The 18,002-nt window shown below is 28.2% G+C and overlaps 2 protein-coding genes across 2 annotated transcripts; one reads left to right on the forward strand and one right to left on the reverse strand.

The window, feature by feature from the left end:
- The first annotated feature begins 651 nt into the window (after positions 1 to 651).
- On the forward strand, positions 652 to 8,416 carry LOC123258810 (testis-expressed protein 2). The gene is made up of 8 exons (XM_044719033.1): positions 652 to 1,142; positions 2,240 to 3,464; positions 4,759 to 5,022; positions 5,146 to 5,344; positions 5,566 to 6,065; positions 6,337 to 6,409; positions 7,713 to 8,060; positions 8,129 to 8,416. Exons 1-7 carry the CDS (start codon positions 1,094 to 1,096, stop codon positions 8,046 to 8,048), a joined length of 2,646 nt encoding a protein of 881 aa, XP_044574968.1. The 5' UTR covers positions 652 to 1,093; the 3' UTR covers positions 8,049 to 8,060; positions 8,129 to 8,416.
- A 674-nt stretch (positions 8,417 to 9,090) lies between these two features.
- Positions 9,091 to 16,616, reverse strand: LOC123259217 (meteorin-like protein). The gene is made up of 3 exons (XM_044719556.1): positions 15,948 to 16,616; positions 10,125 to 10,665; positions 9,091 to 9,566 (listed from the first exon to the last, which is right to left on the reverse strand). Exons 1-3 carry the CDS (start codon positions 16,067 to 16,069, stop codon positions 9,354 to 9,356), a joined length of 876 nt encoding a protein of 291 aa, XP_044575491.1. The 5' UTR covers positions 16,070 to 16,616; the 3' UTR covers positions 9,091 to 9,353.
- Positions 16,617 to 18,002: the final 1,386 nt, after the last annotated feature.

Genomic DNA, 18,002 nt, shown 5'->3' on the forward strand with positions numbered 1-18,002 from the left:
AAAAAAATATTATTTTTCACTCCGTAAGTTTATTTATCCACTCTTATAATTTAGATGAAAAATATGAAAATATACACAATAAGACAAACTATTCGTAACGTGATTGGTCAAATATATCATAAGCATGAAAATATATGCAAATGCTACAGTCAGGCGCGCGCTTGCGCGCGCAAATTCAAATTCTAGTCCTAATATAAAATTCCTAATATAAAATTCCTAATATAAAATTGAGATGAAATGTATGTGGCATCAAACTATTCGTAACGTGATTGGTCGAATATATCATAAGCATGAAAATATATGCAAATGCTACAGTCAGGCGCGCGCTTGCGCGCGCAAATTCAAATTCTAGTAAACAATTTACTTTTTAAAAGCAAACTAGTATACGTTGCGCGCGCAAGCGCGCGTGTGAATTTAGTATGGAATTATCTATATTTTCATACTTATGATATATTTGACCAATCACGTTACGAATAGTTTGTCTAATTGTGTATATTTTCATATTTTTCATCTAAATTATAAGAGTGGACTTATATTAAACGTCAGCTGTCAGCGCCACCTGGATGTAGTCGCGGGTCATATGACCACCAGCTGGCTGAAAAGAAAATCATGCATCATATAAATATATATAAAATAGGTATATATATACTCATCAGTATCAACACTTCTGTCAGTTGGTTACTTAGTCTCATAGTGTATAATATAAATAAGTGTATATATATAAATTTCTTGCGTACATGAACAATATTTGTCATCAAATATTCCAGTGTCATGGTCAAAAGTAATGTATTATTTCCACGTTCGCAAGTTATTTTCTAAATTCAATTTTATACAATATGGACCGGGTGAAAAATAAAAAATTAAATAGTCTTCTTAGTGACATGTCATCCGTACATTTATTACATAGCAAATTTAATAATAATAACACTAGGTTATTTTAAAAATACAAATAAATTATTTCGTACAAATAAACACAAACAATTACCTGATTATTTATTCCCAGACGTTTACTGAGTCACCTGAGTTACACAAGTGAAAGTGTTATTTTATTAGCTGGAATATTATTGTGAAAATATAATTAACAAAAAATACAATGGCTTCTAAACAAAGTCCCGCTAAAGTTACCTTGGGAATGATAAAAGGTAAATAAATATATTCACAAATACTTTTACTTTTTTTTATATAATTTGTAATATTAAATTAAAGTTAGCCGACGTTTTTTTTTTTTTTTTTTTTTTTAATAATTTAATTAGAGCAGAAAAATATTTTTTTTAAATTGCACTTACAATTTTTCAAATTTTTTATAAATAACATTTTTTTATGAAAATTAAGTTAGTAGACAGCTGACAATTTTCGGAATTTTTTTTTATTAATTAGTCATTACAAAAAAATTAAAAGAAAAAATTCCACTTGTAAAAAATTTGAAAAATTATACGTGCAATTTTTTAAAAATATTTTTTTATTGCTAATTTAATTAATAAAAAAAATCGTAAATTTTTCACTGTCGGCTAATTTATGATAGCGAAGTTAGCAGACATTTAAAAATTAAAAAAATTTTTTTTATTAATTAAATTAGAACTATAAAAATATTGTGAAAAATTCTATGCATTGTTTTTTAAATTTCCTACACTGATAAAAAAATTAACTTTTGAAGAAAATAATTTTCTAGAGTCAAGAGAATAAATTCTAGAGAAAAATTTACCAAAATCAGGAATAATTTCTTTATTCAAGAATTTATTCTCTTGACTCAAGAACATCATTTTCTTCAAAATAGTATTCTTAGTTCAAGATTTTGACTTTTGAGTCGTTATTTCTTTTATCAGTGTACATGTGGAATTTAAAAAAAATTTTTTGTTATAAATTTTTCAATAAGAAAAATTCTAAAAATCGTCAGGTGTCTGTTAACTTTACTTTCCGGGCTAATTTTAGTTTCATAAATTAAGTTAGCTCACATCTAAAAATTTTTAGAATTTTTTTTTTATTGTAAAAATAATTAAAAAAAAATGTCACTTATAAAAAATTTAAAAAACTGTAAGTGCAATTTTTTAAAAATATTTTTTTGTTATAATTTAATTATTAAAAAAAAATCAAACAATTAAAAACTTTGGCTAACTTTAGTAGTACAATTTTTTTAAATTTTTTTGTAACAATTTTTGCAATAAAAAGAAATTCTAAAAATGTTTAAATGTCAGCTAACTTAATTTTCACACCTAATTTTATATTATTGTTTTTATTTTAGGTAAACCAATAACTACGTCTGTACCTGTAATAAAATACCACGCTAGTGACGACGAGCTAGAAGAACTTTACCCGAGCACCGACGAAGAAAAGCCAAAGACCCCCGAATCAGAGAGAACATCCCCAAAATCGAGTCCGTTCAAAATAAAAAAACTAAAGTCCGACAGTACTGAAAGTAATGACGACCTGGGTGAGCAAAGGTCCTCAAGCCTTGACTTGTCCGAAGGAGGCACGCCTCCTTCAGATCCTTGGAAAGTGCTATCAGACATCCGAGGCAAGATAACAAAGACATTCGAAGAAAAGCTGTCTGAAATAAAGAGCGAGAAGAAGAACAAGAGCCGCAGCAGGGAGAACTCCAGCGTGAGCGACCCCGAGGACCTGGGGGACGTAACGCCGACTGAAGATGTCTCGGAGAAAGTTGAGAGAGAATCTCCGTCGCCTTCTAAAAGCAGCAAGCCGTCTAAGAGCCACAGGTTCAGGTTCTCCAATATAAAGACTGGGTTGAAGGCCAAGGACAAGGCTCGCGAAGAAAGCATCGAGAGCGGAGTCGAAGCTGCCGAGCTGGTGGAGGTCGACTCCATGTCGCAGTCCAACATTTCTAGGGGTCAGGAAACTTCGGAAATTTCTAGCACTTGCACAGTTAAACATTTAGCGTACTCGAGGTTGGTTAATGATCCTGTAAGACAGCCTGTAAGAGAATTCTCCAAGCCTGGGATGATAATAACAGAGCTGAAGAGTTACTTGTTGTCTAGAATATTTGGACTTTTGGTATTTCTAGGATTGATTAGTTACTTAGTACCTATTTTAGCTCTAGCTACTGGCATTTTTGCTGGTAGTATTGTTGTTATCACAGTACAAAGAATGATTAGCAGAGTTAGCAAGGTTGTTGCGATGCCGGTTGAGATAGAAGACTCTCAGAAGCTGGGGAATATTCCAGTGCTGGAGATTCCTGCGGTGGAAGAGTACGCGGTGGTTGATAAATTCGAGGGGTGGCTCAATGAGCTCCCGTACAATTATGATCCGGAAAATTATCACGTCGCCAGGACTCAGTCTGTCTATTTTAAGCTTGAGGGGGATTCTTTGAGGGTCAGTGAGACCAGGACGAGGATTCCTAAGCGAGCTGTCTGGAACGAGCCCCAGCCGACTGCTAAATTCACGCGCAGAAGAGTCTACTCTTTGGTTGGAGCCAAAGTTGAGTTATTACCCGAGGGTTTGACTCGCAGGCGGTAATTGTTTTTATAATCTATTTTATTAAGAGAATAAGAAAAATTTTATTTGGCTGCATTCGAAAATGCTCAATCTCTAGATACGTAAGAAATGACCTCGTATCTTGTGAAATATTGACGTTTTTAAAGATATAAGCTCATCTTGATGTGACACTCATTAAGACCTTTCATTTGAGTACCCACATCAATTTTTCATATATTTATATATATATATAAATAATATATTTTACATATATATAATATATATATTATATATATGTATATATGAAAAATATATCAAAATGCATGTGGGTACTCAAATGAAAGCTCTTGATGAGTGTAACAACGGGATGAGTTTATATCTTTAAAAATGTCAATATTTAAGGCAGCACAGTGCAATTTAACGTAATTAAGAAACTACCTTGTATCTCGAGAACTATTGACATTTTTTAAGATATAAGCTCATCCCGATGTTACACTTATCAAGACCTTTCATTTGAGTACCCACATCAATTTTTCATATATTTATATATATTATATATATGTATATATGAAAAATATATCAAAATGCATGTGGGTACTCAAATTAAAGCTCTTGATGAGTGTAACAACGGGATGAGTTTATATCTTTAAAAATGTCAATAGTTAAGGCAGCACAGTGCAATTTAACGTAATTAAGAAACTACCTTGTATCTCGAGAACTATTGACATTTTTTAAGATATAAGCTCATCTTGATGTTACACTCATCAAGACCTTTCATTTGAGTACCCACATCAATTTTTCTTTAATTTCCTATTTTTATTAATATGTATACTTGTAAAATATATGAAAATGCATGTGGGTACTCAAATGAAAGCTCTTGATGAGTGTAACATCGGGATGAGTTTATATCTTTAAAAATGTCAATAGTTAAGGCAGCACAGTGCAATTTAACGTAATTAAGAAACTACCTTGTATCTCGAGAACTATTGACATTTTTTAAGATATAAGCTCATCTTGATGTTACACTCATCAAGACCTTTCATTTGAGTACCCACATCAATTTTTCATATATTTATATATATGTATATATATGAAAAATATATGAAAATGCTTGTGGGTACTCAAATGAAAGCTCTTGATGAGTGTAACAACGGGATGAGTTTATATCTTTAAAAATGTCAATAGTTAAGGCCGTACAGTGCAATTGAATAAAAATCATTATTTAATAAAGCAAAATTTTATATATTTATAGTTCGCAAGGTTGCTAGTTAATATTTATGATGATTACTATGCATTTATGGAGAAAAATTTTAATTTTGGTTTGTTCAACAGGAGATGGAGCAAAAAATATCCCATATGCGTAACATTAGGCCGCGAGGGTGTCGTTGAAAATATAACACTCGAGACGCCGTCTGACGATGAATTACTTACTGAGACTGAGAAGGATAAGTTAATTGTCGAGGAGGATGAAACAGACGACGATTTGTCTTTTTCGAAAGATACTAAAGATGTATTTGAAGATTGTCATGATGATGTTGAGGATCTCAGGTCCAAGTTGTTTTTTTTTGGAAGAACAGACCGGCAAAAAGAGGATTGGTAAATTTGAATTTGAAGTATTTTTAATTCTAGTCTTTGTTTATTTATTTATTAAAGTATAAGTGTGAGTAATTAATATATTTTTTTCTTTTCATAGTAATTAATATTTTTTTTTTTTTATAGGTACAGACGACTTGTTTTAGCAACAAGATCGTTTAACAAACGTAATTCGATACCGTCCACCAAGGAACTTACGTCATCGTCAAGTAACTTGTCACTATCACAAGCTTCGAGTGATCCGAAAAATTCAACCACAATACCGATTAATGTTGATATTCCTCCGGAATTATCATTTCATTCTTATATGTCACGATATGCTGATGTAAGATATTTATTTTACTAATTTAATATCGCATTATTATTATTAATATTAATATTAACAATTAAATTATTATGAAGAAATTTTTATAAAAAAATTTCACATCTAAAAATTAAAAAAAAATTACAAGTACAAATTTTTTTTATGATTAATTTGTAATAAAAATCAAAAAAATTGACAGATATTAATATTATTATTGATAAAATTTTTTTTTTGTAAAACAGACTTCAACACCAACAGATTCCAGTGGTTCGCTTTCCGAAGTAGAGGTCCTGTGGCTAAATGCATTATTCGGTCGAATACTATTCGACTTACACAAATCATCAGACATGATAAATGTCCTACAGGATAAAATCCAGCGAAAATTGTCGAACATCAAGCTCCCGTATTTTATGGAAAGTTTGATGATTTCAGAGCTGGTAATCGGTCAAGGAGCGCCATTCATCCACAAAGCTACCAAGCCGGTGGTCGATGAAAGAGGACTGTGGATTGACTTGAATGTCACCTACGAGTGTGGGTTGACAATGACAGTTGAAACCAAGTTGAATTTGATGAAATTGACCCGAGCTGGCTCTGTAGTAAATAATCCTAATGACAGTAATGGTAATGAGTCGCCCAAGCCTGCCAAATCTCCAATGTTCGATAGTGACGTTGAAGACAGTCCTGAAACCTCGACTGAAGATGAAGAGAGCATAAATATGCCAGCTAGTACTCGCGAATCAACGTGAGTGATAGATTTTTTTTTTTATAGATAATTTATAATTAAAAAAAAAATTAAATAATTAAAAAAAAAATTAAATAATTAAAAAAAAAATTAAATAATTAAAAAAAAAATTAAATAATTAAAAAAAAAATTAAATAATTAAAAAAAAAATTAAATAATTAAAAAAAAAATTAAATAATTAAAAAAAAAATTAAATAATTTAAAAAAAAATTAAATAATTAAAAAAAAATAATTTATAATTAAAAAAAAAAATTTTTTTTTTTTATAATAGACCCTCTCAATCTTCCGGACGAAAGTTTCTCAGCATGGTCGATAAATTGGCGGCGAATAAATACTTTCAACATGTGAGTATCCGGAATTCAGTGGTGTCACTTAGTCACCAAGTATTATAATTTGAATAGCTTAAACTAATCTATATACCATATGTAACTGACTGCATCTTTAGCTTTAGCTTTAGTAGAGCATAAATAATTTTTTTGGCAAGCTGGTCGTGCGAGAATAAACGCCGAAATAGTCTCGCAGCTTTAGTCCAGATGCCGGCGTTGACTCTTGTCTGGTTTAAAAAAAATCAAATAAATTAATTAATTTATTTATTGATATTAAATGCAAAGGCACAGGCCGAATAGTAAGATATTAAATACCGAAAGATTTTGTGTATAAACTGCAGATATCCTTAAAAAATACTTATAATAATTAGATATAAAGCAAATAAAAAAAAGAGTAAAAATAATCAACAAATATTAACCATTCATACATAATTAATTTTCTTGCTTAGAGATTTATAATGAATTAAATTCATAATAATAATAAATAATATATAAAGAGATGAATAAGATTTAAATAAGATCTGTTTGAAATATCGACCTGTACTACAAATATTTATTTATTTATTTAATTTAAATGCCAAGGCAATGGCCGAATGGCAAATAGTACAAAAAAAAAAAACAAGTAAAAAAGTACATATAAGAATATAAACAGATCTACATAGATAAATTGACAAATTTAGGATTATAACTAATCAAACAAAGCAGAAGATTTAAAATTTGAATAATTAAGTCAACTAATTTTAATCAATAAGAATGGGATGAATAAAAATAAACAAGAATTTGTAGTTACAATAATAAATATCAGATTTGAGTTTGAATTTAAATTAAAAAATATAAAGCACTGCCTACACGGAAAGAACAAGATGACACTGGATATCATCCCAGATTATACTGAGAGAAAAAAATTTTCAGATAGTAGCTAGTATAATCCAGATTAAAATGAGTATAATCCAGATATCACTGAGTATAATCCAGATATCACTGAGTATAATCCAGATATCACTCAGTATAATCTAGATTATACTAGCTACTATCTGAAATTTTTTTTCGCCACAGATATCACTGAGTATAATCTGGGATGATATCCGTTGTCATCTTGTTTTTTCCGTGTATAGCATTAATTTTAATGGTTTTGATCATCGTCAGTTATACCAGGTATCCAGCTCTCCTTTAGCTCAAAATCACGGAAAAATTCGTAGGCTTTTATCTTGAAAGTGTCAATGCTAAGTGCATTAATGACATCAATTAATATTAATATTTTTAATTCTTGGTTTTGCCTTATATAACATTGATTAATATTAAATTTTTCTATGGTTCATAGGCTGCCGAGTTGACTTACGTACGAAGAGCGATGGAAGGAGTTTCTAATACAGAGATACGATTAATGGTTAGCGTATCAAGTATAGAAGGATGTCTGTCTATCAACATACCACCACCCCCATCAGACCGAGTTTGGTATGGGTTCAAACCAATACCCAAGATAAATTTAGACGCCCGGCCAGCTGTTGGTGAACGAGCAGTCAACATTGGCTATGTTACTAATTGGATCAAGACTAAGCTGTTGAAAGAGTTTGATAAGATTGTTGTTTTGCCAAATATGGATGACTTGGTCATACCACTTGCTCCAAATTATCCGTATCAAACTTCGACAATTTAAATTTATTTATTTATTATTTAACAAGTTTTTTATTTAATTTTTTTTTTAATTTAAAAAAAAATTTTTTTTTTAGTTAAAAAAATTTTTTTTTTTTAATACAAAAATTTCACTGCGAGTTTTTTCACCATTTTTTTTTAAATCTATTGATGATAAAACACTAATCATTATATACCTATGTATTTATTTACTCACACGGTGATAATATTTTTATTATGTGATATCACTTTAAATTATTTTTTATTAAATTATCAATTTTATTGTGTATATAAATTGAAAATATTTAAGTGAGTGATCTGCTATCGAATGTTTGCAACGAAGAAACATTGCTACTTTTTTTTAATCAATTTTTTTGCATTATATTTATTTTTTAAAGTTTGTATTTTATTTCAGATTAATATATTTTATTGTACTATTTATTTTCTGCTAGTCACATTGGGCAGCAGCTTAGGTGTTAAGTGTTTTACGATGTATGTATTGTAAAAATACTGTTTTACATGACTTATTAAATGAAAAAATGAAGTTCTGCTGGACCAATCAATCATAAAGATAAAAAGTTAGATAAAATAAGTACGCCAAAGGAAAAAAATATATGTACGTAATTAATAACTCACGTAGTAAGAAAAATACGAAAAAGAATGTGGAAAACATTCATATTATTGTTCTTCGTGTCTATTTTCCATGTATTTGTTACTGAAAAAAATAATAATAAAACTATCTATATATTTCTCGAAAAAAAAAAAAATTTTTTTCTAATTTTCCTTCATAACAATATTAATAATAATAATAACAATAAATATTACAAAGAAAAAATATTAGAATTAAAATTGTTGGGAAGAAATAAAATTTAATTATTTATTAAAATTTAATGTCTCGAATAATTAAAAATTGATAGTGAATAATAATTATTTTATAAATGAATAAAAAAAAAATTAACAGAGAAGAAATGATACTAATATTTTTAAAACATATAAAAATAAATTTTTTCAATAAAAAAATAAAAAAAATGTTAAAGGTAAGGTTTAAAAAAAATAATAAACAATACTTAAATTAATTAAACATTAAATTTTCTCTTTATTATACAAGCATATGTATATGTATATACGATCATAATTCCATCTCTTAAAACTCTTCTTACAAATCAATATCACAGTTTGGAGATCGACAACTTATTCTCAAGGTACTCTAATATGTACACTCAACAAAAAATAATAATATATAATTATTTACACTCTCTTTACAGGTTTATAAAACAATAATTTTAAATATTCTCTTAAGAATAAATCAATTGTCTTTTTTTCTTTTTTTTCAGCTTTTGAGAAAACAAGGAGCACTTTGGAGTTCACGAACAGCTTCTGCCCAGGCTTCGAGTCTGGGGGCACAGGCCAGGGTGAGATCACCAAGTCTCTTTTTGGCCATTATCACAAATTCTCCCTGTCCATGTCGCGCATCGCAAGCTGTTGGGAGTCTCACTCTGACTTCTCGCTGAAGACGAAGGTCACCTGAGTCTATTTCATTGTCCTGTAAGTAAAAATTTAATATTAATTATCAATTTTTAAACAAATAATAAATTTAATTAATTTTTTTAACCAATTAAATTACAAGAAAAATTTATTTAATAAAATTTAATTTTTAGAAGGTCTAAAAAATTATAAATGCAGTTTTTTAAAAACAATTTTCTGTACCTAGTTTATTTTTTAGAAATTTGCAGACATTTAAAAATATTTTTTACTTTTTTTATTAATTAAAAAAATATTTTAAAAAAATTACACTCATTGTTTTTTAAATTTTCTACAAGTGGAATTTTTTTTTCAAATTTTTTTTATTATAAATTTTACAATAAAAAAAATTAATGATAATTTTTCTATTTTTTTTATTCATTAAATTAGAACTAAAAAAATATTTTTAAAAAATTGCACGTGTAGTTTTTAAAATTTTCTACATGTGAAATTTTTTCTTCTATTTTTTTTTTTAAATAATTTTTCAATAAAATAAACTACAAAAATTTTTAGATGTCAGCTAATTTAATTTTTATAAAAATTAATAACTAAAAATTAACAAATAAAAACAAAAATTTACCTCAGTTTCTTCAACGCGTCTCAGTGTTTTGGTCACCCGAAGAATAATCTCCGCAGCATTGAGATCCGGCCTCTTTTCAACCGCGCTGACAGTCCCACGAGCAACAAGATCACTTTTGCAGTAGGTTTCAGCGAGCTCTTCCTTAGTGCAAGGCCTGCACTCTGTTTCCTCGTCCCTCCTAATTTTTTTCCCCTCGGTGTCAACGTGCTCCAGCTCCAAGTCATACCTCAGCTTGACAGTTCCACGGGTCGGCGTCGTTTCGTCGGCCTCCACGTAGAGCGCGGCCAATTGTCCGCGGGAATGGAAGCACCGATGCAGCGCTTCGTGTTTTCCGTCACCGGGAGCATAAACCAACCGGAGAGTGCCCTTGCCCTCGAGGTAAACTCGTGCGGGACCTGACGCTTTCACGCATCCTCGGAAACTTCTGCCGTCACTTCCTCCGGACAGCACTACTCTTAAGGCTCCTCGTGGGTAGCGCCACGACACCGTGCCTCTGGAACATCTCAGGTAAACTGGGCGCACTCCTCGACCGCCGCCACCACTGGAAAATTCAAGTAAAATTTTTTTTTTTTTTTCTTAAATTTGTTTAAAGTCGCATAAACTACTAAGGTCATGAGCGACTACGGTAGGGGGTAAACTTTTGAGATTGGAACTCGTTTTATTTCTTGGGCTGAGCAGAATAATACACTTAAATATTGAAAATATTCATTGGTGTACGCCGGACTCGAACCCGGTCCAATGCTTTGGTAAGCAAGGGCCGGATCCGATAGACTACTGCGCGCCTTTCAAGTAAAATTATTTTTTTTTTTTAATTTTCAATTAGTTTTTTTTTGACAAAACCTAATTTTTTACACGCTTTATATTAGCTTCACTTGTATGTCAGTTTGTTTGTCAGTTTGTCAGTTTGTCAGTTTGTCAGTATGTCAGTATGTAACTCTCCGTGGGTAATCTGCGCGCCTGCGGCCTTCCTTGGTTCTGGTAGCCGTTTCTCAGGCTCGCTCTCCGAAATCGAACTCTGATTCCCCGTATTTATAATATTTATAAATAATTATTTTTTTTTTTATTAGCTTCACTTGTATGTCAGTATGTCAGTATGTCAGTATGTAACTCTCCGTGGGTAATTTGCGCGCCTGAATATTTTTGATAATCAACAAATAATAGTTTAAAAACTAAAAATCACGCTTTTATAAATAAACCAAACTAAAAGTAAAAATAAATAATAGTTTAAAAACTAAAAACACGCTTTTATAGAAAACCAAACTAAAAATAGAAAATAAATTTAAATTAAGAATAGTGTTAAAAATTTCAATAAATATAAATTAATAATAGTGTAAATAAAAAAATGTATTTTATTTTAAAAAGCGTGGGGTGCTTTTAAGATATTATCAAAATGATAATCACTCTACTCATATCTGTCAATAAAATATTTATAACTATTGACACCATGCACCCCACGCTTTTTTTAAAATAAAATACATTTTTTTTATTTACACTATTCTTAATTTAAATTTATTTTCTATTTTTTAGTTTGGTTTTCTATAAAAAGCGTGTTTTTAGTTTTTTTAAACTATTATTTTTATCCTGAAGTTAACTTTTGTAATTATTAAATTTTTATGAAAAAATTTTGACATTTAGAAATTAAAAGAAAATACAAGTGCAAACTTTTTATGAAAATAAAGTCAGCCGACATGTAAAAATTTTTATAATTTTTTTTATTAAAAAAATTATAAAAAATTTTTCAATTGTAAAAAAGTTCAAAAACTATAAATGCAATTTTTTAATGAAAATTAAATTAGCCGACATTTGAAAATTTTTATAATTTATTTTATTGAAACATAATTTTTAAAAAATTAAAAATTTTCACATGTAGAAAATTTCAAAAATTATACGTGGAATTTTTTAAAAATAGTTTTTTAGTTCTAATTTTTAATTAATAAAATAAATCAAAAATTTTTAAGTGTCGGCTAACTTAATTTTCATATTTTTTTGTTATAATTTAATAAATTAAGCAAAATAAAAAAATTAAAAATTTCGGCTAACTTTATTATTATAAACTTTTTATGAAAATTAATTTAGCATATATTTAATAATTTTAATAATTTTATAGCTAATCAATTATGGAAAAAAAAATTGACATTTAGAAATTTTAAAAAATAAAAAATGCATTTTTTTTTTAATAATTTTTTGGAACAAATTTTTTTGATAAATAAAATAAAAAAATTATTAAGTGATTGCTAACTTTAATGTCATTAACTTTTTAAAAATAATTTATTTTTTATAAAAACCAAAATTGTCAAATGTCAGCTGATGTGAGTTTTATAATTTTATGATCCTGACAGTTAACTGACAGTTGTTAATTTTTTTGATTTTTATAAATAAATTTTAATAAAAAAATTTGACATTTAGAAATTAAAAAAAAAAATACAAGTGCATATTTTTAAAAAATAATTTTTGTATTGATTTTTTAAAAAAACCAAAAAAATTGTCAAATATCAGCTGATTTAAGAATTATAATTTTTTATGAGGGTGAATTCAGCAGACAGCTAATTTTTGAGAATTTGTAGATTTATTTTAACTTAATAGTTGTAAAAAAAATCTAAAAAATTGCATAGAAAAAACTTGTGAAATTCAATATGCATTTTTTTATACCATTTCTTCTGTAGCAAATAAATTGTTTATTAATTATTAAAAAATTATCAGATGTCTGCTAAATTCACTTATAATTTTTTAAATTAAGAAAATATATTTTTCAACTGTCATGTGTCTGACATTTTTTATAATGATAATAAAATTAGCAGAATTTAAAAAATTGTTCTTATTTTTTTTAATCTGGAATTTTTTTTATTTTTTGTGATAAATTTAGTTAAAAAAATTCTAAAAATTGTCAAATGACTGCTACTTTATATTCTTTTTTTTATGTCAAATTTTATAAATAAACTCATAATAAAAATAAAAAAATAATATTAACAATAAATAATAAAATAATCCAGACATAATTTATTTACAGCCGCAGGAGTTGTCAGTGTTTAACAGTCTATTGTTTACTTTACAAGCTAAGTAGTGTATACAATTTAATCACATTGCTGATAAAGCGAATTCTTTTCAAGCACGTAATGCATTAAATCCGGAATTATTTACTGAAGTAAAGAGAATTTGATAAGATGATGAAAATAAGGAACAAATAGATTGAATAGGAGAGAAAAGAAGAAAAAAGCATGTACAATAAGGAAAAGAGGATGAAGATGATGATGACGATAAAGAAGGAGGTAAATATAAATAAGAAAAATAACTTAGAGTATAACGACAAGAGGGCCGTTCCCCTTTGTCATAGGGAGCTGAACCGGTTCTCGTGTAGTCGTATGACCGGTTTACATTTTGATAAAAGTTTACTTTCCTCCTGCAGCTATTAAATTATCGTCTCGCCTTGGCCAATACTTAGTTTCTTTTATCTCTTTTTAGCTTCATTTGTATTTACGATTGAGTATCAGCGAGCATACCTACTCAGTGCAAAGTTAGACACATGAATTTCCGAATTAAGGAAAGAAAACTATTTTTAACCATTTTAAAAATGTTTTTTAGATTTTTTCCAAAAAATTATTTAAAAAAAATTTTTATTTTTTTAAATTTCTACTTCAATTTTTTTTCCATATTTTTTTATTAAAAAAAATTCTCAAAATTTATAAATTAATTTTAATTTCTGCTTCAAATTTTTTTCTATTTTTTTTTTTTTTTTTCATTATTTTTTGTTAAAAAAAATTCTAAAAATTATAAATTAATTTTAAGTTATTTTTTTAAATTTCTGCTTCAATTTTTTTTTTACTTTTTTTTAGCCATAATTTATTTTTTAAAAAAAATTTTTATAATTATAAAATTCTGCTAAATTAATATAAATCTTATTTTTCTATAATTTATTTGTTAAAAAATTTTTTTTAATTATAAAATATCTTCTAAATTAATTTAAATCTTATATTGATATTGAGTGTGGTAATTTTTCAATCAGCATATGACTCAAATAAAAATCCAATAGCTAAAAAATTTGTCACGGCTCATATCAAGGTATTGCGAGTAATCCAAAAAAGGCATAGTCCTCGTGCCCGTGGGTCTTAGTGAGTTTATTGTTATTGGTTATTGTTTGTTACAGTAGGCAGAGTTAAATAAATGGTAATATTTGCAAATAAGGCACAGCAGCCAAGAATTCCAAGGATTTTTTATTGAGTCGTTGGTTCCGCTTCTATTACCATGAATTATACCCCGGGGCTATGGCTATTTCGTTTGTATTTTATTAGAATTAACATTTTATTTGTTGTAGGTCGTAGGAGTGAAAGGCTACTACCAAACACATACTCATGAATAAAAATAAAAAATAATAATAATAAGATAGAAAATTAAAAGGAGAGAAGGAGAGATCTACCACCAGAAATGGAGCAAAGAATAAATTTTCTCTCTTTCTCCATTCTTGGTAACAGATAATTATTTTCCGGTATAATTATATAAATAAGGAGAATAAGTAAAAGCAAAAGTTCTCGCGCGCATTCAATTAATTCTTTAAAATTACAAAACACATAATTAGCGACCGCTAATTACGGTACTTTTTGCGCTCATGTGAAGAAATCAGGATGTGTTTGAATTGTATAATTTTGTAGAACATTTATTTAATTTGACGTTTTTTAAAGATATAAGCTCATCTTGATGTTACACTCATCAAGAGCTTTCATTTGAGTACCCACATCAATTTTTCATATATTTTATATATTTATATATTTCATAAATACCATATATATAAAATATATGAAAAATGCCATGTGGGTACTCAAATGAAAGGTCTCGATAAGTGTATTGTCGGGGTGAGCTTATATCTTTAAAAATGTCAATATTTCACAAGATATTTATTAAATTGCACTGTAATTTCTTAACTATTGATATTATTAAAGATATAAGCTCATTCTGATATGACACTCCTCAAGAGCTTTCATTTGAGTAGCCACATCAATTTTCCATATATTTATATATATTATATATATGTATATATGAAAAATATATCAACAATGCATGTGGGTACTCAAATGAAAGGTCTCGATGAGTGTAATGTCGAGGTGAGCTTATATCTTTAATAATGTCAATAATTAAGAAATTACATTATATTTTGTCAACTTATGATATTTTTAAAGATATAAGCTCATCATGATGTTATACTCATCAAGAGTTTTAATTTGAGTACCCACATCAATTTTTCATATATTTTTCATATATACATATATATAAATATATAAAATATATGAAAAATTGATGTGGGTACTTAAATGAAAGGTCTCGATGAGTGTATTGTCAGAGTGAGATTATATCTTTAAAAATGTCAATAATTAAGAAATTGTATTGGATTTTGTAAACTTATGATATTTTTAAAGATATAAGCTCATCATGATGTTATACTCATCAAGAGTTTTAATTTGAGTACCCACATCAATTTTTCATATATTTTTCATATATACATATATATAAATATATAAAATATATGAAAAATTGATGTGGGTACTTGAATGAAAGGTCTCGATGAGTGTATTGTCAGAGTGAGATTATATCTTTAAAAATGTCAATAATTAAGAAATTGTATTGGATTTTGTAAACTTATGATATTTTTAAAGATATAAGCTCATCATGATGTTAAACTCATAGAGACCTTTCATATGAATACCCACATCAATTTTGATATTTATTTTTCATATATAAATATATAAAATATATGAACAGCACAAGCGTACTTGGATCTCCTTGAATCCGACTTGAAATAAAACCTAAAAGTGTCGTAAATCGCAAGATACTGACCTTCCAGTCCAATCGCATTGATCAGCCGCGGGAACGATCGCATGCCCATGTGTTGGTGCCGCAGAAGAATTCGCGGCTAAAATAGCGATCAGGATTGATGACAAAAAAATTATGTGCATCATGGTTTTATTATTCACAGATCTTCATTAATTGACACACTTTATATTAAAAACTCCTTTTTTATTGATGACCAAGATGATGATGATGATTAAGTTCAATTCAATTGTTACAAATAATCATCACTCCATTCTGTCACTAATCAGTCAATTAATAAACTGATAAATAACAAACTGTTTTTATAGAAAAGTATCACAGCTAATAAGCTTTTTTCTAGTGAGCAGTGTTAGAGTCCTTGAACTGTATCCAATTTGAAGAATCTAGATCTTTATTAATTAAACTTCAATCAAATCACTCAACTTATATTCTTAAAATGTACTTAGGGTAAGTAATTAAAATACCCTGATAAATTTTACAATATGAAGAAATAAATTATTCACTTATTATTATTTATTTATTGACAGATTTGTCAAGAAGAAATCGGCAATCATGCAAAAGCATGAACCGCACACTTGGTATCAACAGAATAACTCACGAGCATGACTGCGAGCAACTTGTTCCTGCTGACACGAGACTGAAACTGGCTGGCGTAGAGCGTAGATCGAGCAACAACCAACAACCAACAACCAACCGAGCGTTAACCCAGTGGTTTTCCCCTACAAGTTCTCCAAGAAGAGGGGACTCCATATGATACTGTACATGTACTCCAACCACTGGCGACTCCAATACACAGACACTAAATTGTCCGTGTGCTTGTGCTTGTATTCTGGAGTCGTGTCACGCAATCATCACCAACGCAGTCTCCAGTATAAGCATTAAAAACGTATAAAAGAGGATCAAGATCTCTTGCGCAAGCGCATCTACCCCAAATACTAAATTGGACGGGCTTCAATCGAGTACCAACAAGGCAGCTCTTCATTTGACTTAAATTGACTTTTTTTAATTGTTCGGAAATTTTCTTAGAGTTAAATCACACTTGTTCATTGTTTTATATGTTTTAGATTTGTTTGTTATTTAGATAAAGAAGAAATGAGGTTGGTTAAATAGAGAAGAAATTTCAATGGAAAAATTTTATTTAAGAGAAGGAATAATATATATTATTAAGAGAATAAGAAAAATTTTGTTTCCAGGATAATCATATGATAAAATCGGTTTTTTTAGTGAAATTTAGTGTCATTGCAAAGGTCTTGACTTAAATTTGTGCCTTTTCAAGATTTCATATTTAGGCTGCATTTAAAAATGCTCTATCTCTAGATTCATAATTAAGAAATGACCTTATGTCTTGTAAACTATTGACATTTTTAAAGATATAAGCTCATTCTGATGTTACTCTCATCAAGACCTTTCATTTGAGTACCCACATCAATTTTTCATATATTTATATATATATTATATATATGTATTTATAAAAAATATATCAAAATGCATGTGGGTACTCAAATGAAAGCTCTTGATGAGTGTAACATCGGGATGAACTTATTTCTTTAAAAATATCAATATTTAAGAAAGTACAGTGCAATTTAACATAATTAAGAAATTACCTTGTATCTTGTGAACTATTGACATTTTTAAAGATATAAACTCATCCTGATGTTACACTCATCGAGACCTTTCATTTGAGTACCTACATCAATTTTTCATATATTTATATATATTATATATATTATATATATGTATATATGAAAAATATATTAAAATGCATGTAGGTACTCAAATGAAAGCTCTTGATGAGTGTAACATCGGGATGAGCTTATATCTTTAAAAATGTCAATAGTTAAGAAAGTACAGTGCAATTTATCAAAATTAAGAAATGACCTTGTATCTTGTGAAGTATTGACATTTTTAAAGATATAAGCTCACCCCGGCATTACAATTATCAAGACCTTTCATTTGAATACCCACATCAATTTTTCATATATTTATATATATTATATATATGTATATACGAAAAATATATCAATATGTCATGTGGGTACTCAAATGAAAGCTCTTGAGGAG

Source organism: Cotesia glomerata, linkage group LG2 (genome assembly GCF_020080835.1).
Source record: "Cotesia glomerata isolate CgM1 linkage group LG2, MPM_Cglom_v2.3, whole genome shotgun sequence".
Taxonomy (NCBI): Eukaryota; Metazoa; Arthropoda; class Insecta; order Hymenoptera; family Braconidae; genus Cotesia; species Cotesia glomerata.

Excerpts from the sequence above, each read along its gene's own strand:
- LOC123258810 (XM_044719033.1), top strand. The coding sequence starts at position 1,094 with ATGGCTTCTAAACAAAGTCCCGCTAAAGTTACCTTGGGAATGATAAAA. Across the intron at positions 3,465-4,758 it reads GAGGGTTTGACTCGCAGGCG|GAGATGGAGCAAAAAATATC; the intron begins GTAATTGTTTTT and ends TTTGTTCAACAG. Across the intron at positions 6,410-7,712 it reads CGAATAAATACTTTCAACAT|GCTGCCGAGTTGACTTACGT; the intron begins GTGAGTATCCGG and ends TATGGTTCATAG.
- LOC123259217 (XM_044719556.1), bottom strand. The coding sequence starts at position 16,069 with ATGATGCACATAATTTTTTTGTCATCAATCCTGATCGCTATTTTAGCC. Across the intron at positions 10,666-15,947 it reads CAATGCGATTGGACTGGAAG|TGGTGGCGGCGGTCGAGGAG; the intron begins GTCAGTATCTTG and ends TGAATTTTCCAG. Across the intron at positions 9,567-10,124 it reads GACGCGTTGAAGAAACTGAG|GACAATGAAATAGACTCAGG; the intron begins GTAAATTTTTGT and ends TTTTACTTACAG.